We start from the raw sequence: 25,242 nt of genomic DNA on the forward strand, positions 1-25,242 counted from the left end.
ACTGAAGTAAAATTTTTGGCATGTCTTTTCAGGGGGAACTAAGCAACAGATCTAAGGGACTTTTATTTTTGTGGCATATGTCTTGCTGGGTGGGGCTGGTCAGACCGTTACCTTAGTTGTGATTTAGTTTGATTAAACAAGTGTTTATGTGAGAGAGCTTCCTCTAGGCTTGAGATATATACAAATAAGGTAGTTCCTTTCCTTAAGGAGCATAAAATAATTGCGTCCAGAGTACTCTAAATGTTATTTTATCATCTTTGTTTTTCAAGACGATAACAGGCTTAGTTTTCTGATAATGTTTTTACCAAGATGTTCTTTATCAGGATGGGGAATTTCCCTTCTATTTCTAATTGTTTAATTCAGTGATATCATTTTAATATCAATGATATCAAACAATATCATCAAAAAATGTGGTCATTACATTTTCAAGGCCTGCCCTATGCCAGCGCCGAAGTGTTTACCAAAAAATCAAGAGACACAGTTCCAGCTATCATTATTAAGCATAATGGCTACATTAGGAATCGGTGTTTCATAGATTGTAGCCTTATCTCTACATTTCTCATAGGGGAGCAGTGAAGAAACCCTACCTGAACTAGTGCCTATAAGACCTGTTGAATTCTAATAATAGCTGCAAATCCGTGAACTAGGAAATCTCTTCTAGGAAACTTAACACATGTTGGAGCATGAGATAAGGTTAGCTAGCAAGCTGTGGCCAATAAACTTGTTTCTTACTACCAATAAAAGAAACAAACTGTAGCTCCTTTGCATTTTTCTCTGTTTATTATCTCTAAACAGATATGTCCTTTAATTCATATGTACCTATCCTGATCATCCTCCCTGTAGTGAAATTGAATGAAGGGTGGTGATGCTTCCAGTTGAATTTGTGCTTATCTGCTCTTAAAGGTCTGCAGCTTTAAAAGGCAGTACACCAATAGCTAGAGTTCTTGGTGCAACAATTTATATCCTGTCTAGTGAACCAAAGTCACTAAATTCTTGAACTTTGATACTAAGTAGTCATTAAGGATCCCCTGTTTGGAGGATGGCCTCTTTTACCATGCAACTTTGGACTTACCCTGCTCTCCTAAGAGTGGGGTGGTAAGGACACGAGAGTTTGGAGGTAGACCAAGCTTTGGACCTTGCTAGATGAACTTCTGCTGCTAACTATACATAATTTTATCCTCTGGTAGTCTAAGCTGTATTCAGTAGCCAGACTATCTCCTGGACCTTTGGCATGCTCTCATAATAGTACTCAGAGCATATGGGTAAATACAAAGGCCTGACCACCTTTTAAATTTCTTAAACAGTTTAAAATAAACTGATATCCTTTGGAACTGGCTAAGGAACCGGTCAGTAGCCTTTACTTCAGAAAAAGAAAAAAAGAAATAGGAAAAAAAAGTCTTCATTGAGACTAGTTAAGATTTTTATTCTACCATAAGATAGGTTGCAAAATAAAATTAAAAATATGAAATAATAGAGGTGAAGGGGGAAGCACATAATCCCAGAGGCCTCTAATGGTCATCTAACAAAGTCTTTATGAAAAGAAGGTAATAGCAACTTTTAATTCTTAGATACTTTCTGCAGATGAAAAGAGCTGAGGAAATAAACTGTTAGCATTAAACAAAGCAGAAACTTACTCTAGCCAAGTGGTGGTGAGGTAGACTTCTCAGACACATGCCCTTGTTAGTTAGGGTCATAATGGATGTCCATCTGCACTCTCTTTGTCTAGTAGTATTGAACTCACTGATAGTACCTATCAAAGGCCTAACTGAGAGAAGAATTTTTTATGGAATTTGTCTTTTTTTTTTTTTTTTTAAAGATTTTATTTATTTATTTGACAGAGACACAGCGAGAGAGGCAACACAAGCAGGGGAATGGGAAAGAGAGAAGCAGGCCTCCCGCGGAGCAGGGAGCCCAATGTGGGGCTTGATCCCAGGACCCCAGGATCATGACCTGAGCCAAACGCAGATGCTTAACGACTGAGCCACCCAGGCGCCCCTGGAATTTGTCACTTTTGCAGTCTTAACTGAATAGTCTAAAATCCATCCCTGCATCAGGGCAGATCTTTAGAAAGCTGATGACATGGATCAAATAAAATTGGTCCCCATCAAATTGTTTGACTCAGATGAACTTGGCACGATTCCATCATTTTGTATTAAGAAATTCCATAAGAAGCAGCCCTAACCCATTGTATTTATCTTTTTTTTTTTTTTTTAAGATTTTTATTTATTTAACAGAGATAGAGAGCACAAGTAGGCAGAGTGGCAGACGGCAGACAGAGGGAGAGGGAGAAGCAGGCTTCCCGCTGAGCGGGGAGCCCGATGCGGGGCTCGATCCCAGTACCCTGGGATCATGACCTGAGCCAAAGGCAGCAGCTTAACCGACTGAACCACCCAGGCGCCCCCCCATTGTATTTATCTTAATGTAACTAACATTTTAAAAATTATTTGTCTTACTAGAAGGGTCCGAAGATAGAGATATTTACAACTTATTATCTTGCTTTAGTATGTATGTTTGCCCTAGAATTGTTTCACTTGTTCTCATTACTAGAATAATCATCAAAATGAATTCTAAACAGTTAAATCAGGTAGCAGATACCTTCAGGAAAGCTAAACCCCATCATTCGGTCAGCCAGCCAGCCAGCCAGCAGGTTTTTCTGAGCACTGTTCATGTGCTTATTTGCCACCAATATGCCTACTTGGTAAAGAGTCTCTTCAATCTTTTGCCCATTTTTTTATTGGGTTCTTATTAATAAATTTTGAAAGTTCTTGATATATTCTGGAATATAAGTCCTTTATCAGATATGCATGGTGCAAACATTGTCTTCTAGCCCATGACTTGTTTATTCTTACCAATGTCTTTGAAAGAGAAGAAATTCTTAATTTTGATGAAAACCTATTATTATTTTTTTAATGAATTGTGCTTTTGATGTTGTAAAATTTTGTAGTGTTATGTTTTAAATTTAGGTCTAAGTGGTTCATTTTTAGTTAGTATTTGAATTTGGTGCAATGGTTGCATCAATATTCTTTTCTATTTTTTTGCATATGGGTATCTAATTGTTCCAGCACCATTTGTTGAAGATTATCCCCTTTCTTTCTTTCTTTCTTTTCTTTTCTTTTCTTTTCTTTTCTTTTCTTTTCTTTCTTTCTCTCTCTCTCTCTCTCTCTCTCTTTCTTTCTTTCTCTCTCTCTCTCTTTCTTTTTCTTTCTTTCATTTATTTGACAGAGAGAGACACAGCGAGAGAGGGAACATAAGCAGGGGGAGTGGGAGAGGGAGAAGCAGGCTTCCCGCGGAGCAGGGAGCCCGATGCAGGGCTTGATCCCAGGACCCTGGGATCATGACCTGAGCCGAAGGCAGACACTTAACGACTGAGCCACCAAGGCGCCCTTTCTTTCATCTTTTTAGCTGAAGTATAGTTGATACATGTTACATTAATTTCAGGTGTACAACATAGTGATTTGAACTCTATATGTTATACTATACTCACTGCAAGTGTAGCTACCATCTGTCACCATACAACACTATTACAATACCATTGACTGTGTGCCTATGTTGTACCTTTCATCCCTGTGACTTATGCATTATATAACTGGGAACCTGTACCTGCCACTCATCTTCACCCCTTTTTACCTCTGACAACCACGAGTTTGTTCTCCATATTTATGCTGTTTCTGCTTTGCTTTGGCTTTTAGATTTCACATAAATGAAATCTTTTGATATTTGTCTTTGTCTGACTTATTTCACTTAGCGTAATACCTCTAGGTCCATCCATGTTGTTGCAGATGGTAAGATCTCATTCTTTTTTTTTATGGCTGAGTAATATTACTCTGTGTATGTGTGTATGCATACACCACATTTTCTTTATCCATTCATCTATCAGTGGACACTTAACGTTGCTTCTATATCTTGGCTATCATAAATAATGTGGAAGTCAACATCAGGGTGCATATATCTTTTTGAATTAGTGTTTTTGTTTTGTTTGGATAAATACCCAGTAGCAGAATTACCAGGTTTTATTGTATTTCTATTTTTAATTTTTGAGGAACCTCTGTATTGTTTTCCACAGTGGCTGCACTAATTTATATTGCCACCAACAGTTCACTAGGGCTCCTTTTTCTCCACATCCTTGTCAACACATATTGGTGTTGAGTTGTATACTTTATGTATTTGGTTATTAACCTCTTATCAGATAAATCATTTGCAGATATTTTCTCCCATTCAGTAGGTTGCCTTTTCATTTTGTTGATCATTTCTTTCACTCTGCAAAAGCTTTTTATCTTGGGGTAGTCCCAGTAGTTTATTTTTGCTCTTGTTTCCCTTGTCTGAGGAGACCTATCTAGAAAAATATCACTAAAGCCAATGTCAAAGAGAATACTGCCTATGTTTTTTTCCTAGGAGTTTTGTGATTTCAGGTCTCACATTTAGATTTTTAATCCATTTTGAGTTTATTTTTGTGTATGGTATAAGAAAGCGGTCCAGATGCATTATTTTGCATGTAGCTGTCCAGTTTTCCCAGCACCGTTTGTTGAAGAGACTGTCTTTTTCCCATTGTATTTTCTTACCTCCTTTGTTATAGATTAATTGACCATATAGTTGTGGGCTTCTTTCTGGGCTCTCTATTCTGTTCCAATAATCTATGTGTCTGTTTTTGTGCTGGTGCCATCCTGTTTTGATATTTATTGAGTGTTTTTTATTATGAAAGGGTATTGATTTTGTCAAATGCAGTGTTAACTGCATTCCATAATTTTTTTTTTTAAAGATTTTATTTATTTGACAGAGAGAGAGAGAGAGCACAGGCAGAGGGAGAGGGAGAAGCAGGCTCCCTGCAGAGCAAGGGAAGCCCAGTGTGGGACTGAGTCCCAGGACCCTGGGACCATGACCCAAGCCGAAGGCAGTCACCCAACCAACTGAGCCACCTAGGTGCCCCTGCATTCCATAAGTTTTGATATGTTTTGTTTTCATCATCTCAAAGTATTTTATAATTTCCTTGGTGATTTCTTTTTTGACTCATTGGTTATTTAGGATATGCTGTTTAATTTGACATATTTCTGAATTTCCCAAATTTCCTTCTAATATTGATTTCTAACTTCATTTCATTGTGGTTGGAGAACTTTGTATGATTTTAGTACCTTTAAAGTTACTGAGGATTGTTTTATGCCCTAACATCTGGTCTACCCTGGAGAATATGCACTTGAGAAGAATGTTTATTGTTGAGTTGAATGTTTTATAGATGTCTGTTAGGTCTAGTTAGTTTATAGTTTTGTTCAAGTCTTCCATTTCTTTGTTGATCTTCTGACTCGTTCTGTCCATTAGAGAGAGTGGGGCATTGAAGTTTCCAACTATTGTTGAATTATGTGTTTCTTCCTTCACTTTTTTCAGTTTCGCTTCATGTATTTTGGAACTCTGTGATTAGGTGCATATATGTTTATGGTTCCTATATCTTCCTGATGGAAAACATTATAAAATGTCTTTCTTTGTCTTAGTAAGAATTTTAATCTTTCAGTTTTGTACTGTTTGCATGATATATCCTTTTCCTTTCATTTCCAACCTATGCGTGTCTTTGAAAAGTTTGATTCTCTTATAGAAAGCACATAGATGGATCATGTTTTTTAATCCATTCTGCCAATCTCTGGTTTTTGATTGGGATGTTCAATCTGTTTACATTTAATGTAATTATAAAGTAGGGTTTATATGTGCCACTTAATTTGTTTTCTATCTCTTATGTCTTTTTTATTTTTTCAATTCCTGCCTTTTTTTGTGTTAAATGGGTATTTTCTAGCATGCCTTTTTAATTTCCTTGTTGTTTCTTCCGTATTTTTTAGTTATTTTCATAGTGATGGTCCTGCTATTGCAATTAACATTTAAAGTTAAACAGTGTAGTTCAGATTAGTACTGAGTCACTTTAAATATCATATAAAAATTTTGGTCCAATATACCTTTATTCCCTACCTCTTTTATCATGCTCTTGTACTATTATTGTCATACAAATTGTATCTTTATATAAGTCCATTAACAAATTATTTTTTTATGCAGCTGTCTTTTAAAGCAAACAGCAGAAAAGAGTTAGAAATAAAAATATCTTTGGAGACTCACTCTCCTTACCTTTCTGAGTCTCCTGGACACTCTGTCCATATCTATACTCTCTATGTTTTCAGTAAACTCTGCTCTCACTTCCTCTCAGCTCGTGTTTGATTTCTATCCTGTGTGAAGCCAAGGACCCTCTTGGCTGGTCCTGTGGGATCCCACTCTGGGTCCTTGGACCCAGGCAGCCTGCATCAAAAGTGTGGACTGCTGGGGCACCTGGGTGGCTCAGTCGTTAAGCGTCTGCTTTCGGCTCAGGTCATGGTCCCAGGGTCCTGGGATCGAGCCCCGCATTGGGCTCCCTGCTCCGTGGGAGGCCTGCTTCTCCCTCTCCCACTGCCCCTGCTTGTGCTCACTCTGGCTGTCTTTCTCTCTGTCAAATAAGTAAAATCTTTAGAAAAAAAAAAAAAAGTGTGGACTGCAGGGGCACCTGGGTGGCTCGGTCGGTTAAGCATCTTACTCTTGATTTTGGCCCAAGTTATGATCTCAGGGCAGTGGGATTGAGCCCTGTGTTGGGCTCCATGCTCAGTGGGGACACCACTTGAGATTCTCTCTCTCCCTCTCCCCCTCCCCCCCCTCACATGCACGCTCTCTCTCTAAAAATAAAAATCTTAAAAAAAAAAAAAAGTGTGGACTACAGTATTCCTCAAGACTGGAGGCCAGGAATGGCTGCTGCTTCACACACTGTTCTGGTCAACAGAGGGAAGAATGCAGAAATTGAGCAAATGCGTTTAGAAACTTTCATAGCAATTTGAGAGTCACGTATGTCTGTTGAATCTAATAATAAAAATTAGGTGTCCTAAAAAAACAAAACAATACAAATAAAAATACCTTTTTAAAAAAAACTTTAGAGTGTCAGCCAGCACATAAGCATGAGTGGGGGGAGGGGCAGAGGGAGAGAATCTTAAAAGTAAAATCCCTGCTTGGGGGGTGGGGGGGGTGGAGCCTGATGTGGGGCTGGATCCCAGGACCCATGAGATCACAACCTGAGCCAATACCAAGAGTTGGGCACTCTGATTGAGCCACCCAGGTGCCCAATAAAAATATCTTTATACTGTTTTCGTAATACCTATGTAGTTATATTTACTGCTGCTACTTATTTTTTGTAGATTCAAGTTATTGGCTACTCTTCATTTCATTCATTTCAGCCGAAAGACTCCTTTTGATATTTTGTAGGGCCACTGACACAGATTCTCTCAGTTTCTGTTCATCTGGAAATGTCTTAATTTCACCTTCATGTTTTTTTTTTTAAAGATTTTATTTTAGAGAGAAAGAGAGAGAGTGAGCAAGTGCTCGAGGGGAAGGGGTACAAGCAGAGTCTGCACTAAGCCCGACTTGGGGCTCAATCCTAGGACTCTGAGATCATGACCTGAGCCAAAATCAAGAGTCAGTTGCTCAACTGAGTGAGCCACCCAGGCGCTCCTCACCTTCATTTTTGAATGAAGTTTAAGCTGGATACAGAATTCTAAACTCAGTTGTTTTCTCTCACAGCCTTTTATTAATTCATCTAAGTAGATAATTATGTCAACTTACAAATTAAGAGCATCTTCCTTTGTAATCTATGTTCACTCTCTCTCTTCCCCACCCCCACTGCCCCTTGCCTCCCACCTTCCTTATTTCATTGACCAGAACTTCAGTACAATGCTGAATAGATGTGGGTGAGAGTGAACATCTTTGTCTTTTTACTGTTATTCAGAAAACATTCAGTGTTTTACCAGAAAATATGTTGATTTTGGGATTTTTTTGTAGATAACACTAATATAGAAATATTTTAAATTGTCAATATAAAATGTGAACTCAAGTTCATTCTTGGGCAGGAAAGTAGATTGAGAGCCAAAAGAAAATAAAAAATGCTTTAAAGTCACGGAAGGTAGGGTGCCTGGGTGGCTCAGTCGGTTAAGCGGCTGCCTTTGGCTCAGGTCATGATCCCAGGATCCTGGGATCGAGCCCTGCATCGGGCTCCGTGCTCAGCGGGGAGCCTGCTTCTCCCTCTGCCTGCCGCTCCACCTGCTTGTGCTCTCCCTCTCTCTATCTCTGTCAAATAAATAAATTAAAAATCTTAAAAAAAATAAAAGTCACTGAAAGTATCATATGGTTAAATGTAGTCATTCTCTTCCTAGTAGTCAAACACTTATAATACATCTTAAGATAAGTGTGTTTTTTTATATTTATACCCAAGCCAGGTAGACTTTCCAGGTAGAATTTCCCTAATATTTATTACATCTTTTTTTTTTTTACTTCTATTATTACTTTACTCGCTTTAGTAAAAAAAATTATAACATGTCATAGAAATTTCCCTCTAAATCATATTTTCATTCTGAATGAATTCCAGTCTGACATATTTCAGTATATTCTTTCAGCTTCCTAGTTAAAAATAAATGACCTTTTCACACTTATAATAAAATGGTGAAATAATGAACTAAACTTAAGGTTGTATTATCACTAAAATTAGGAGAGAATGTATTTAAAATTGGCTACTATTTTGAATCAAACATCTTTTGTCCCATCACTTGAAGGCATGTGTATGGTGTTCATGGAATGTTACCTGTCTGTCTGAAATAATCCTGGTTTTGAGCTTGCCTTTTTACTGTTGTTCAAATGTTACAAATTATTCTTCATGCAAGGAAAAAACATGTATAATTCAGATAAAGACTTTAGAACCAAAATGTGTTTCAGATAAAAAAAAATGTTCTTGTTACAAGTGTTTCTGCTGTCAATAATTGGGTTCTTTTCAAGGTTATTTTCCATCAAGGAAAGTCAGCTCTATTGAAATTTTTTTTTTTTTAAGATTTATTTATTTATTTATTTGACAGAGAGACACAGCGAGGGCAGGAACACAAGCAGGGGGAGTGGGAGAGGGAGAAGCAGGCTTCCCACCGAGCAGGGAGCCTGATGCGGGGCTCGATCCCAGGACCCTGGCATCATGACCTGAGCTGAAGGCAGACGCTTAACGACTGAGCCACCCAGGCGCCCCAGCTCTATTGAATTTTTACCATTCTTGCAGGTATATAGCTTAGAGATATACATAGGTCTGCTTACGTGTAGCCTCTCCTCTCAGAGGAAAAATGAAGTACACTTAGCTCACGTATGAATGTTAAAGGGGTTTGAAGACTATAAGAAATGTAAAACTGGGGGTGCCTGAGTGGCTCAGTTGTTAAGCATCTGCCTTCGGCTCAGGTCATGATCCCAGGGTCCTGGGATCGAGCCCCACATTAGGTTCCCTGCTTGGCGGGAAGCCTGCTTCTCCCTCTCTCACCCCCCTGCTTGTGTTCCCCCTCTCTCTGTCAAATAAATAAATGAAATCTTAAAAAAATGAAAAAATAAAAATTAAAAATTAAAAAAAAGACTGGGGTGGCTATTTAAAAGAAAAAGGAAATGTAAAACTGTGAATGGATTATGTTAGAAGTTTAATTATTTTTAACAACCAGGTGGCTAGATTTATTCCAAATATTTGTCGAATGAATGAGTGAATTAATTTGCTGAAAATCTTTAAATTTTTATTTTAAGTCTTAATCTGTTGTATTCTGTCTACCTAGAAAAATCTATATAGAGAGTCATTCCTTTCTCTTCCTTGTGAAGACAAGCTCTGCTGCTCAGGCTTTCCCATTTTTGTTTAAGCATATTCCCCAAGTTTCCTGGGTTCAAAAATTAGTTTATGAAGAAGAATAAAAGCTAGTGTTCTTTCATATCATTGCCATCATTCTATCCTGCCTTGTCGTAACAGCTCCAGATCTTCAGTTTCTCCTTTCCATATCAATCTTAGTAGACCAGATTGTTCTAAAATACTGCCTCAGCCATGTCAGCCCCTTATTCAGTTGCCTTCTGTGAACCCTGAGAGAGTAGACCCCATATCTGTTTCTTGGAATGGTCTTCAAGGTAGTATTGCACAATCTGGCCCTTTGTTTTCTTTCTTTTCACCTCACATTCTCCAAGAGCAACAATAAAAATCAATAGCAATGACAGAACTCATAACTAGCACTTATTTAATATGTGCCAGGTACTGTCTAAGCACTATTTTAAGTGTTTTACATATAGTAAATCATTTAATCCTCAGAATAACTCTTTAAGTTGGGTGTATTATCAGGCTCATCTTACAGAGAAGTTAAGTTGCCTAAGTTTATACAACTTGTATATAATAGTCAGAATTTGAATCTAGGTAATCTTGTTCCAAGAGTTTATATTTTTAACTTCTCTGCTGATCTTCCTTTCAGTAACATTCTTCTTTATTTAGTAATATCAACTCTGTTTTATTTTGTTTTGTTTTTAATAGGCCTTGCTAGGTTCTGACTTTTGTTCTTTCTCTTTCCTATCATATGAGAAATTTCCCTCAACTCTTTTCTACTGTTAGCTCAAATTTCTTTTCTTTGTTAAAGTGTAATTCATGTCCCATAAAATCTGTGATAGGCATTTCAGCCCACTAAGTATTTCCCCTCTAAGTTTCCATAAACTCTATGACAATATTTTAGCACTTTTCTTTTGGCTTAAACTCTGTTTGCATATAGGTTTCGTTTGACCACAAGGTTTTACGATCATGTTGTCTAAGTTTTGATGATTTATCGGTTCAGTTCCTTTCCCACACATTTGTAAAACATTAAGTAAGACTCATAATTTTGGTTCTCCTCTTGATTCATTGGGAAACCCCATGCTTCTCTATCTAATCAGATAAAATTATGTTCAAAATCTCAGCTCTGCCTAAATGTGATTGTAGGGCACTTTCGCTTACCCATTTTTCCTCATTTCTAAAATATAGAGCAGAATACCTACTTTGTTGAGGTGTATTAGGTATTAGAGATAATAATATATAAACCGTTAGCATATAGAAGCTTCCTTTATTCATTATAGCTTTTAGTCTGGAGCCTTGTTACATGTATCCTATTGATAGTTTCCCTCCAACTTCTCATGCCTTTGTATCCCGTAAAAGATCTCTACTTAATGATCTTGACAGCTCAATTAGTCCTTCTTACAGGACTTGTTTTAATAGTGTTAGTATTACCAGTTTGTCTAGTCTAGAAGTAAGATGAACTGTTGTGTCATTTCCAGGGTTCCTTTTAGAACTTCACTGAAAGTTTTTCCATTAGCAGTTTGCAATCTTCTGACATGCTGGCTACTTACTATATATAACAAGCCAGCAGTCCCATATTTCTCCAGAACTCTTGGATAGGTGCCGCCTGGTCTACATAATTTAGTTGTATCTAATTTGTTTATTAGATGTAAAATATTTAGAACATTTACCACAATTTGAGCTAATAGTTCTGATCAGTCTCCTTAAAAAGACAGATTGGCAGTACAAATCAGAAGGCTTTTTCATGAAATTTTCAGTTTTGATGTCTCTTTTGGAATTTAGGTTTGTTCACGGTGCATGCTTTTTATTAATGAATCTTTGAGTTCTTTGCCTCCATCTGACACCATTTTTGAGGTTGCATTTTATGAATGTGTAACTTTGCACATGTTTACTAAATGATTTAGGTTTTATTTCTGCCTCGTGTTCTTAAAAATAACCAGCTGCTGCATAGTTAAAAACGTAATTTAATTTGACGCACGAGTTTTGTAGTTCATAAACATGGATATAGTTTCCTTGTTTGTATTCGTAAGTCTGTTGGTCCATATGTTAATGTGTTTCTTGATTTAATTTTAATACTTTATTTTAGAGATCAATAAAAACAACAAACACCTTAGGGAAGACTTCTTGTTGAATTTTTGAAAACATGTTTGTAATTTTTGGAATTCACGCTTGTACGTTCAAAATTCCTGCCTATTTTAGTGGTTTTCTAAGTTTTCTATTTTAAGAATTTTATTATTTTTGTTGGTAGAGAACAGCTTTTGATATTGATATAATATTATATTGTGTTTATGGAAACAATTGCATTTTGGATGTGTGAAGGAAACATTTCTCCTCAGTTGCTCCATGCAGTTTTAAGAATCTAATGGCTAGATCTAATTACACACGTAGCAGGTTGTTGTAAATCCAGTAACTTATATTGGTGGCTCTTAACATTTGGGGGTTCAGAAAGCCTTTTATAAAATTGATGATGGTTTTATCCCTTACCAGAAAAGCTCACACATAGACAACGGCAGGAGATTTAAGGACCCCATGAAAAGTTTTTGGGTTTTTTTTTTTTTTTGAAATGGGATAGTACATGTATACATAAGTATAATATAAGGCACTATACAAGATCTTTAAGAAAAATGAAAACAAATTGATATAAATACTCTAAGCAGGGACGAGTTATATGGGTGCTTGAAAAAACACGCACAGTAGGGCATGGAACAGGGCAGGCTTCATGGAGATAATGGAATTTGAAGTCCCAATAGGCATTCAGAAGACAAAGCCTATTCCAAGCAGTTATAATAGTATGAGCAAATAGAGAGGCAAGAAAGTACCTGACCTCTTTGGATATCTATGAGTATTGAGATCTCTTTGAGGATAATGATTGTTTCTGATTCACCTTTGAGTTCTACACTGTGCTGCACAGTACCTTATGTAATTTTATTTTGTAAACTCAACAAATACTAATTGAATTGAACTTTTTTTTTACTCTTTATCATGGTTCCTGAGACCACCTTTCTGTGTGTCCTATCATGTTGTATCTTTGCTCACAAATGTATATTTTGCAGGGAAACAAGTTAAATCATGTAATTTCAATGACTGTGCATTAATTGGCTTTAAAAAGAAAGCTAAAAGTTGTTTTTTTTTTGTATTAGAAGAGAACAGCTTTTGATACAAATTTTATATTTCTTAAATTGTATCTCTGGGAACAGTTGTTTTTTGAATGTCTTAAATGTTTCTCCTCAGTTACTGGGTTAGCTTTTTGGGAACAGTTAAAATGGTCACTAAAGCATCAAATAAACTAATAGGAACTCCAACCAAGTATACTTTTGTTTAACTAAAAGCTAAGCGAAGTCTCTCCTATGGCAATAAAATGAATAAATAATAGATTAATGTATATAATAAATAAGAAATAAGATTTAGAAACTATAATATCTTCTTAAGAGTATTTTTTCCCCTCCCCTTGAAAAAGCAGTAATATCTATGTGGAAGAAGCTTTGGAGCTAGCATTTTCTCAGTTTTAGCTGGATACTTAAAAATGCACATATAAACAAAAAAAAAAATAGCAAACTTTCTTGATTATTGACATTTTCTTGCAGGACTGCAAAACATTCCTTGTAACAGTTTTGTTGGCTGGTTAATTTTCTTGCTGTATTCCTAACATTAGAGCAGTAGGTCCTGTGTTGGTAAACTATGCTACTTTAATCAGTTTTTTAAAAAATCTCTGCGTTATTTTCTTTCTTGTGTTTTTAATGTTATAATGTGGGCTATTAATTTGAGTGCACATTTTATACATTTACTCTTGAATGAGTAATATTTAGTGAGTTCCTACTCTGTGAGGCTGATTCATAGGTGCTGTTAATTCCTTGAGGCACTCTTATGTCCTATAGACTGGGTTTTTTGTTTTTTTTTTTTTTTCAGTGATAGGATAATATTATTCTGATTAATCCACATGAAGAAAAATAATTTGTCCAAGTTTATCCCCCTAAGAAGCATCAGAGGTAGATTTGAATGCCCAAGGGCTGATGACTCTTGAACCTGATCATAGCAAGTCTCTACCTGTTGGAGCTAGATGGGTTTATTGCTTTGGATCCTTTTAGTATTTTAGCTTGTATCTGTCCTTTATTTGCTTTTCATTCACTTCATGCCATGAATGAAATCAAGAAGATACTCAAAGTCATTGATAATCAGTTGTAAAACATGTTATGTTTCAAGAACATACTTGGGATCCGTTCTTACATATATACATAATCTAGTCCTAGACACATGCTGATTTATGTTGAAATTGAGGGACTGTATGACAAAGCACTCTCTTCCTCATATTGTGATTGTTTTCTGATTGGCAGGTTTTAAATGCCCAGAGAGCAGGATACAAAGCAGCCATAGTTCACAATGTTGACTCTGATGACCTCATTAGCATGGGATCCAACGACAGTAAGTACAGGTATCACTTTTCTTCTCTCCTGTTTGACAGATCTTTTGAAACTAAAACTTAAGATTTTTTTCCCTCTCGTTTTCTGTTTAAAAGGCAAATTTTCTTTTCTTTCAGAAAGGTAACTCATCTGAACCCTCTTGGGACAATTTTATTCATACTGAAGTGGAACTGACTTATTCTTTTCTGAATAGTTAGTTGTTTTGTTTTCTTTTACCTTTGTGTTTCATTTTAGAAGATGTGTTGATATTTCAGCAAAAACAAAGAGAAAACCAAAGCTTTAAATAGAGATAAACATGCTGAGTTAAGGATCCCACAGAAGAATTCTGGTGATTTATTTATAGATTTACAATATTAAATATTAGGATATGTGTCTATACTAAGTAGCTACTGTATTCTTATAGAATTTCAAAGCCACCTACTTGTGCTTTCTTACACCAGTTGGTTATTAGCTTCTTAACATACATTGACATGCCTGTAGCTTTTCATTCAAAATGGGAGTATTTTCCCTTATTCTCTACTAAATATTAGCTTGTAGGGAAAATGAGCCAATTTTAACCAATTTTAAGCAGTGACTTTTAAGCTGTACACTTTCACTTAATTTGGCGAGAGTGATAAAGGTATCTTTTGTTATGTTAATGTGTGACTTTGGGACTCCATCTGAGGATGAGGGCTGGCTGCCAGGAGAACCAACCCTGTGAGCTTTCAGTCCCACCCCCCTGATCTCTGGGGAGAGGCAGAGGACTGGAGGTTGAATAGATCTCCAGTGGCCAGTGATTTAATCAATTGTGCCTGTGTAATGGAGCCTCCATAAAAACCCAAAAGGACAGGGTTCAGAGAGCTTCTAGGTTGGTGAACACATGGAGATTTGGGGAGAGTTCTGTGCCCGGAAAGGGCTTGGAAGCTCCACGTCCCTCTCACATACCTTGCCCTACGCATCTCTTTCATCTGGCTGTTCCTGAGTTATATTCTTTCATAATAAACTGATAATCTGGTAAGTAGATTGTTTCTCTGAGTTCTGTGAGCCACTCTAGCAAATTAATTGAACCCAAGGAGGGGGGGTGTCAGTGGAGCCTCTAACCTATAGCTGGTGGATCAAAAGCACAGGTGATAACCTGGACTTAAAACTGGAGTCTGAAGGGTTGAGGGCAGTCTTGTGAGACTAAACCTTTAACCTGTGGAATCTGTTGCTATCTCCAAGTAGATAATGTCAGAAATGAGTTGAGTTGTTCCATGGTGTGGGGGAGATCCCCCACATATCCACTGAAAATTGAGTTCAGAACCCAAAACACACTGCCAACATTCATGATTGAGTATTTTTTTTTTTTTAAAGATTCTATTTATTTATTTGACAGAGAGAGAGATAGCGAGAGCAGGAACACAAGCAGGGGGAATGGGAGAGGGAGAAGCAGGCTTCCCGCCGAGCAGGGAGCCCCATGTGGGGCTTGATCCCAGGACCCTGGGATCATGACCTGAGCCGAAGGCAGACGCTTAACCTACTGAGCCACTCAGGTGCCATGAGTATTTTATTTTTGTTTTTCTTCTAGCACATAACCATAATTCCTCTGGCTACTAAGTGCCATTGAGTCTCCCATGCAAGAAAGAGCTTGGAGGAAAGGGCAGACATAAAGCTATCTGGTATCGTACATTGGAATATATTTAAGACTTTAGATAACTAGATCCTCAACAGGAAGTATTTTGGAGTCCTTGACTAAATTTTTTGTAGCTTAAGACAGTATTCGTCATTGTTGTTTGAGTAGAACCCTTTTCTTCTTACCCCTAGTAGAATCTGAGGCAAAATTATAATTTATAAAAAGTAAAACTTGGTAATAAGATCCTTTGTTAATTTCTATATATTTTTAAAATTATTATTTAACATTCTAGATGATTAAATCATTATAATGCATGAGGTACCCTTAGGAGGTTCTAGCATTTCACAAAAAGTTTGACAGTCACTGCTGGGAATTAGAGGAATTGATGAAGGTACTTTATTTGCCAAATAAACTAGTTCTGTTGGTACTGCAGATTTGACACAATTTTCTTCTTTAACTATCTCTCTTAAAAAAAAAGATACACACACACACACACATGGTCAGTAACTTTTGTTACCTATATACATTACTAGCAAAATGGAAAGCAGAAATACTCAAGAAATAGGTGTGAATTTAAATTGAAGCTCTCACTTGTATCAGCTGTATAACTTTAAGCAAGCTACTTAACTCCTTGTGTGTTTTGCTGAAGGCCTGAGCCCAGTGTTTAGCAGGCTTCAAGACCTGCTCAGGCGTTTTGAGTTAAACAGATTCATATTCTAAGCTATTTACTCTTTTTACATGTTTTCAATAAAAATTTTGTAAGCAGAAAGTGCCAGTTCCCTCTAACACCTGTTTTGTCTTTGTAATACCATGAGACCTTTTTGTGGTAATCATGTCAGTTGCTAAGGAAAATATGCTAAATGTTAAAAGTAGCACATAACCGTGTAATCCTGTTGTTGCCATGGAAATGTTCCAACTGAGCTATTACATTTCAAAGATTGCTCAGAATTTTGGTTCTTTATTGCTTGGATTATTTCTGTGATATTTTGCTCTGTCCTTGTGTATGTGTGTTTTGGGCATTTCATATATTCAGAAACAAATGTAAAGATCTTTCCCATTTTCATCTTTGCTCTTACTTGGTAGAGGAAAGGAAAGCATGGATTCATTAAAAGAGGCATGTATCTATCCCCCCTTTTTAAGGCTTAGTCTACAACCACAAAGAATATTGCACATGTTCTCCTAAGAGCAGACATTCTAGTATCTGGAAATAAAAGGAAGTCTTAAAAGCCCCTTGCGGCCAACATTTCACACAAGGAATTTGTCTGTTTTTATTTCAGCTAGGACATAGGATGGGTTAACTCAGTGAGCCAGTAGTATTTATCATCTTCAGAAGGCAGCAGAATGTGATGGAGAAAACCTCAACTTAAGAACCAGGAAATGTGGGTTTATTCTTCTAGGTTAGTTAATATATGAACTTTGGGAAAGTTACTTAACCTTTTAAGCCCTTTACTTTCATCTGTAAAGGTGTGAGTAATTTTAGTTTTTATTTGACCTGACAAGGTTGTGAAGATCTGCCATCCCATGCCAGAGTTGCAAGAGCCTAGATTAGGAGGCAGAGCCTCAAGTTTGAGTCTCGGCTGTGCAAATTCCTAATTGTATAACCAGGGCAGGTTATCAATATGTCTGGGTTTGTTTCTTCTCCTTTTTTCCTTGCTGTCTTCCTTCAACAAATATTTTTTGACAGCCTGCTCTTCATTAGGTACTATTTTAGGCACCATGACTACAGTAGGGAATGATACAGTTTAAGGCCCTGCTCTCCTATCTTTCAGTGAAGTAGCAGAATGCAGTAGTTAACAGTGTGGCTTTTAGGTACTGCCTGCTAGGGTTTGAATTGCAACTGGATCACCTGCTAGCTGTGTGACCTTGGGAATGTTACCTTACATCTCTGTAGACCTCACCTTTCTGATCTGTAAAATGGGAATGATAATAGTACTTAACCCATTGGGTTGTTGTTGAGGATTGAATGAATTCAGACATAAAAAGCATCTAGAAGATTGCCTGTTTCTTAGTGGTAAGTTACTTAGCTTTTATCTAATAATTATATTATGTATTATATATTATGTAATAGCAGCAATAATAATAATTTATGGCTACTCAGCTATTATTACTGCTCTTACTACATTCTAGGGTGGGAGAGAGGAAATGAACACATAATCAAAGAGATATGCTGTATATCAAGTAGTGATAAGTGCTATAAAGAAAATCATGTCAGGGCGCCTGGGTGGCTCAGTTGATTAAAAGCAACTGCCTTCAGCTCAGGTCATGATCCTGGAGTCCCAGGATCCAGTCCTGCATCGGGCTCCCTGCTCAGCAGGGAGTCTGCTTCTCCCTCTGACCCTCCCCTCTCTCATGCTCTCTCTCTCAAATAAATAAATAAAATCTTTAAAAGAAAAATCATGTCAGGCTGAAGGGATATAGACTGGCAGGGATGAGAGGAGGGTGGCCATTTTAGATAGGGCGCCCTGGTTTTGTTTTCACTAGATAAATAATATTGCAAAGTCTCCAAGATGGCTTTTCATATTTGCATACATTTCTCCCTTCTTCTGACTAAAGTGAGGAACTTTTTACATATCTGTAGACATCATAACTCAAAGAAGTTCTGTTACTTCCAATAATTATTGACATGACAGGATGTCTGAGGTGTATCATTGAGTGGAAGGAAGCTTATACTTTTTTCCATTATTATATGGTCCCACGGATATAAAAATTGTGATTAAATATTCCTTTACCAACCACTTTGGTTCCTGCCCTCCTGGGGCTTATATGGGGGCATGTGTATGTGAAAGAGGGGCAGGGATGGGAAGAGAGGGAGGAAAGGAGAGAATGAACAGAATAAATGATTATATTTGCGTAAAACAAAACAATCTAGAAGTGAAAAAAATGTACTCTACCAAGGATACCAAGATTTTATAACTTTAGAACTTGTTTTTATGGGGCGCCTGGGTGGCTCAGTCAGTTAAGTGTCTGCCTTCGGCTCAAGTCATGATCTCAGGGTCCTGGGATAGAGCCCCGCGTTGGGCTCCCTGCTCAGTGGGGAGTATGCTTCTCCCTCTCCCTCTGCCTGCCCCTGCCCCCTGCTCATGCTCTCTCCCTCTCTCTCAAACAAATAAAATCTTTAAAAAAAATTGGAAAATGAGTCCTGCTAATGTTTAAAAAAACCCAAAAACATGTTTTTATAAGGATTAAAGAAAACACATCTGCAGGTGCTTAGGTTGGAGGGGAGGGGTTGAAAATAAAGGAGAAGGTACAAGGAAATTTTGGGGGTGATATAACATTCTGTATCTTGTTTGTGGTGGTGGCGGTTACATAACTGTATGTGTTGAAACTCATAGAACTGTTTATTACTTCAAATAAAACCTTTGTATTTGGGTGGGAAGGATAATGGTTGTGTTTGGTTTTCTTGTATCCCCCCCCCTTTTTAAAATAACAAATTTGCATTTAAAAAAGAAATATAGAACAAAGTTATTGTGAAAAATGTAATGAAAATAAATGGACTTTCTCTAAAGCCAAATTTGTTAAATTAACTCACAGCTAAAAATAAGGCTGCTTTTTCTATTGTAAATTTAAGAGGATCTTCCTGAGTAATGGGTAATTTTTACAAACTTCTCTTTTGTTGGCACTTGATTTTGGTTTTATAAATAGGTATATAAGAGTCCAGTTTCTTAAGACACCAAACAAAACAAAGCTTTACCATGAACTCCAGGCTTAGGAGGAAGTAGAAATTTACTCGGCTTTCCTATTCTGTGCCCTTTCTCAACTTCTGTCAGCCCTTCACTCTGGAAAGCCATAGATACGTGGTATCATTTTTGAGACTCTGTAAAGTGGTCTTTTCTTACATTCTTTGGCTTATACGTCTCGTGGGAATGGGTATGTAAAAAAAGCTTTTTCACTTTTTCATTTAAGTTATATGTGGAGAGAAAACTTAAAATTTCTTTCTCTTTTCTAAGTTAATTATGTCTATAGAAGAATAAATCAAAAGGAAATATTAAAAATAATTATATCTAATCTTCATAGGACTGTTGAGATAGTATAATAATGTATGTATGCAAAATGTTAGCTTTTGTTTTTGTAAATGTAATAGTATTTCTCAACCACTGTGATTGATGATGGTATAAATCTGCAATCAGGAAAATCAACCAATTTAAATTGATTGTAATTGTTTCCAGTTGCATTTGCTGCTATTATGAAGAAAGTAAAGTTGATTGTACATGGAGTATGGGATTTTAAGAATAATTTTATTATTATTTTATACAGTTGATGTGCTAAAGAAAATTGACATTCCATCTGTCTTTATTGGGGAATCATCAGCTAATTCCCTGAAAGATGAATTTACATATGAAAAAGGGTAAGTAATGGATATAAAAAATAATCATGTAGCTTAATATTCTTTATATTAGGGTAGAACTATATTAGTTGTAACCAAGGTTATGTTTTAAAATGAACTCTGCTGTGCTAAATTATCTCTTAAGTCATTATGATTTTAAGACTCTATTGTAATATTTTGTCTGTGCATGATTATGTTTTGAAAATATACTCATGCTAGAAAGCCTAAGGCACCCATGTTGCCAAAAAGATACCAGACTTTCAGGGCATCTGGGTGGCTCAGTCGGTTAAGTGTCTGCCTTTGACACAGGTCATGATCCTGGGGTCCTGGGATTAGATTAAGCCCCGCGAGGGCTCCCTGCTCAGCGGGAAGCCTGCTTCTCCCTCTTCTTCTACCCTTCTCCTTGCTTGTGCTTACGTTCACTCTCTCTCAAATAAATAAATAAATAAATAAATAAATAAATAAATAAGTATAAATAAATAAGTATAAATAAGTAAATAAAAAAGTAAGTAAATAAGTAAATAAATATCTTTAAAAAAAGTACCAAACTTTCCCTTTTATAGATCAATCAAATCATTGGTATTTAGTAACAGTGTGATTTACATTTATATGACACTTTTCATTAAGACATATTTATATTTTATTAAAAAGAGATTTGTTATAAACACAATCCAAAACACAGTGTGCTATTGACTTAATTTTTACAAAGACAAAAAGTTTGTTTTCAAGTTTAAAAAGTTTCATTTGGAATAAAAACTTGTAAATGGAATTTCCCCTAAAATCTCATTACCAGGTTAACATAGACCAAAACTAACTGAGGCCCGGCTGTTTCATGTCATATAGAAAACATTGCAGTTAACACTTCAGAACTTCTTCCATGGAGCAGATAGTAGGCTGGAGCAGGCTTTTGACTAAGAGGAATAATAACAACAATATTAGTAATAAAAGCAATAATGTTTATTGAGTATTTGGCCAAGTGCCAGCACTCATGAAAGCAAGACTTTTACACTTTATCCATTCAGTTTTCACAACAACCCTCTAGAGGTTGTTATTATCTCTTATTATCTACATTTTCCAAAAGACGAAACTGGCACAATGAAATCCAATTTTAATTATTTGGGGGGGGGGAATCCATGAACATTTGAATTTGAAAATGCATAAAAAGAAGAGGGAAAGTTGTTTTTTTTTATAAGATTTTATTTATTTATTTGACAGAGGGAGAGACAGCGAGAGAGGGCACACAAGCAGGGGGAGTTGGAGAGGGAGAAGCAGGCTTCCCACAGAGCGGGGAGCCTGATGCGGGGCTCGATCCCAAGACCCTGGGATCATGACCTGAGCTGAAGGCAGACGCTTAACGACTGAGCCACCCAGGTGCCCCAAAAATTCTGTATATTTTAATATGTGTCATAAAGAGTCTTTTTTGGTTTTTATTATAAAATCATGACTTTTTAAATTAAAAAGTAATACATGCTGGTAAAATATGGAAAAATTCAGAAATATAAAGCATTAAAATGGAAGTACCTATACTGCTCTTCTCTAACGGCAGCAGCTACTTTTTTAAAAACTTTAAATTTTCCCCATTTTTGAATACTCATATTAGTTAATGATGATGTGCTCACTAAATAGAACCATGCAGTATATAGTATTTTGTAACATGCTTTATTTACTTAATAGTTGGACCCTTTCCATGGTAATACAATTCCACAAAATCCCTTATCTTAACTTGTGGGGACAGATGTATTGGGGAATTAAAAATTTTTTGGATTTTTAGATGTTAAGTACAATTCCAAATATAATTTGAGGCAGCATCCCAGAATCAAACAAATTATCTATATCTGCAGTGAATGCATGGGTATTTTATCATGTCAGTTCAGTTCAGGTTGACTATCAGATGAATTGCCAACATTATTTTTTAAGGCTTTTTAAGTTATGCCCCTTGTGCATAAGGGACCATAAACATGTGCACACATCTGCCTCATCCATCTGTCAGCTGGCCTTTGTCTGTCCCATGTTTGCCTGCCTACCTACCTACCCACCCACCCATAAATTTATTCTACTTAAAAAAAAATTACTTTTTTTAAAGATTTTATTTGTGGGGTGCCTCAGTCGGTTATACCTCTGCCTTTGGCTCAGGTCATGATCTCGGGGTCCTGGGACCGAGCCCTACATCGGGCTCCCTGCTCAGTGGGGAGTCTGCTTCTCCCTCTCCTGCCCCTCCTCCCTATTTTATTTATTTATGAGAGAGAGGGAGCACAAGTTAGGGGGTGGAGGGTCAGAGGGAGAGGGAGAAGCAGACTCCCCACTGAGCAGGGAACCCAACACGGGGCTTGGTCCCAGGACCCTGAGATCATGACCTGAGCTGAAGGCACAGTCTTAACTGACTGAGCCACCCAGGCGCGTCTTAAAAAAATTATTATTGAAGCATAGTTGACACACAATGTTATATTAGTATCAGGTGTACAGCATAGTGATTTGATAATTCTATACATAACTTAGTGTTCACCATGATAAGTATAGTCCCCATTTGTGATGATACAGTGTTATTACAGTATTATTGACTATATTCCTTATGCTGTACTCTTATCTTTGCGACTTATAACTAGAGTTTGTTGTCTGTTTAACCCCCTTCACCTGTTTCACCCATCACCACCCACGCTTCCCCTCTGGCAACAACCAGTTCTGTGTATTTAAGAATCTGTGTTTTTGTTTGATTTGTTTTTTAGATTCTACATATAAGTGAAATCTTTTGATATTTGTCTCTCTGTCCACTTACTTCACTCAGCATAATACCCACTAGGTCCATCCATGTTGTCACGTGGCAAGATTTCATTCTTTTTTAATGGCTGAATAATATTCTATTGTGTGTATGTATGTTTGTGTGTGTTTGTTTGTACACATACATACCACATTTTTTTTATCCATTCGTCTTTTGATGGATACTTGGGTTGCTTCCATATCTTGGCAATTATAAATAATGCTGCAATAAACATGGGGGCATGTTTCTTTTTGAATTAGTGTATTCGTTTTCTTTAGGTAAATACCCAATAGTAGAATCACTGGATCATATGGCATTTCTATTTTTAATCTTTTAAGGAACCTCCACAGTGTTTTCCACAGTGGTTGCACCAATTAACATTCCCACCCATAGTTCACGAGAGTTCCCCTTTCTCTAACATACTAACCAATACTTATTCTACTTTTTATTATGGAAACTTCCAAGCATATTTAAAAGTAGAGAGATGAGTATAATGAATCTGATCATTTAGTTTCAAAATTATCAACACATAATCAGTTTTTTGACTGTCCATCCTCAAACCCCACCCCCTTCAACCTCTTTCTTTCCCACACCATGATTATTTTGAAGCAAGTCCCAGACATCCTGTCATTTCTACTGTAAATATCTCAGAGTATATCACTAGAAGATATTTTTACATATAAAACCATACTATCATTGTTTTTTTTGGGGGAAAGTATACATTAATGTAATATCAACACATATTTTAGTCTTCAGATTTTCCCAACTGTCTGAAATTCTTTTTTTTTAAGTATTTGTTTGAAGCAGAATCTAAGTAATGCCCATACATTGCAATGGTTCTTTATGTCTTAATTTTTTTTTTTAAGTTTCTTTTAATTGAGGTGACTGTTGAGAGTGAAAAGAATTACTTTTAATGATTACATTGGGACAACAGGCATAAACCACAAGTCACCCAGGCAAATCAGGGCATGTGATGACGCTATTTTTAATCCGTAAATTTGCCATGTGTCTTTTTTTTTCCCCTAGTCATTTATTTATTGAAGAAATTGGGTTATTCTGTAAAATGTACCTGAACTTTTCTGATTGCATCCATGGGGTATTGAGTTTTCCTTTGTTACTTATTTTTCCTATTAATTGCTAATTAGTTCTAGAGGTTTGTTTGCTTTTTAAAGATTTTATTTATTTATTTGACAGAGACACAGCGAGAGAGGGAACACAAGCAGGGGGAGTGGGAGAGGGAGAAGCAGGCTTCCTGCTCGATCCCAGGACCCTGGGATCATGACCTGAGCGGAAGGCAGACGCTTAACAAATGAGCCACCCAGGCGCCCCTAGAGGTTTGTTTTAATTCAAGTGTGATTACAGGGCCAGAAGCATAGGTAATGTAAGGATACTTTATGCTATTATGTATTTCCATCAGGAGACACATAGTATTTGGTTCTCTCTCTGTGGTGAACAATCATTGATGATAACTTCCTAGTTCCATTAGTTCTTTAGGGTTTGCAAATATCTAATTTTATAATTCCTTCTTCATTTATTAGCTGAGATGCTTCTATAAAGAGAACTTGCACCTTATCGATTATTTCATTACCTTGATATACAGTCTGTTTAAGAAAGCTAGGATAGGGGTGCCTGGCTGGCTTAGTTGGTGGAGCATGTGACTTTTGATCTCAGTGTTGTCAGTTTGAGCTCTATGTTGGATATAGAGATTATTTAAAAATAAAATCTTAAAAAAAAAAAAAGAGGGGTGTCTGGGTGACTCAGTCGAATAAGTGTCCAACTCTTGATTTCGGCTCTGGTCACAATCTTATGGTCCTGGGATCAAGCCCTCCATCGGGCTCCACGCTCAGTGGGCAGTCTGCTTGGGATTCTCTTTCTCCCTCTGCCTCTGCCCCTCGCTTCTGCATGTGTTCTCTCTCTCTCTCTCTCAAATAAAGAAATCTTAAAAAAAAAAAAAAAAAAGCTAGGATAAACAATTCCTTCCCTTCGTTTACTGTTTTTCAAAATGATTTGGTTCACTGGCATCTTCCAAAGATGATTTATATATATGTTCAAAGTATAATGAACTCATGAGTTAAAACTCATTGAATATGCTTCAGCCCATTGTAGTTATTATCTTTTTTTATTACGTTATGTTAATCACCATACATTACATCATTAGTTTTTGATGTAGTGTTCCATGATTCATTGTTTGCGTATAACACCCAGTGCTCCCTTCAGTACGTGCCCTCTTTAATACCCATCACCAGGCTAACCCATCCCCCCACCCCCCTCCCCTCTAGAACCCTCAGTTTGTTTCTCAGAGTCCATAGTCTCTCATGGTTCATCTCCCCCTCTGATTTCCCCCCCTTCATTTTTCCCTTCCTGCTATCTTCTTTTTTTTTTTTAACATATAATGTATTATTTGTTTCAGAGGTACAGGTCTGTGATTCAACAGTCTTACACAATTCACAGCGTTCACCATGGCACATACTCTCCCCAATGTCTATCACCCAGCCACCCCATCCCTCCCACCCC

At 36.8% G+C, this 25,242-nt stretch overlaps 1 protein-coding gene across 6 annotated transcripts in view; it reads left to right on the forward strand.

The window, feature by feature from the left end:
- Window positions 1-25,242, forward strand: part of RNF13 (ring finger protein 13) — a 155,531-nt gene that overhangs the window by 77,658 nt on the left and 52,631 nt on the right. For 5 of the 6 annotated variants that reach the window (XM_034996867.1, XM_034996876.1, XM_034996858.1 and 2 more), the window contains 2 exons: window positions 13,972-14,059; window positions 19,904-19,994. In XM_034996867.1, coding sequence (XP_034852758.1) covers window positions 13,972-14,059; window positions 19,904-19,994 — 179 coding nt within the window. Of the gene's footprint in view, window positions 1-13,971; window positions 14,070-19,903; window positions 19,995-25,242 lie in introns of all 6 variants that reach the window. The other variant, XM_034996901.1, reaches the window with a different exon arrangement.

The sequence above is a fragment of the Mirounga leonina genome, unplaced genomic scaffold (assembly GCF_011800145.1).
Source record: "Mirounga leonina isolate KUSES-001 unplaced genomic scaffold, KU_Mleo_1.0 Mir_115, whole genome shotgun sequence".
Lineage (NCBI taxonomy): Eukaryota > Metazoa > Chordata > Mammalia > Carnivora > Phocidae > Mirounga > Mirounga leonina.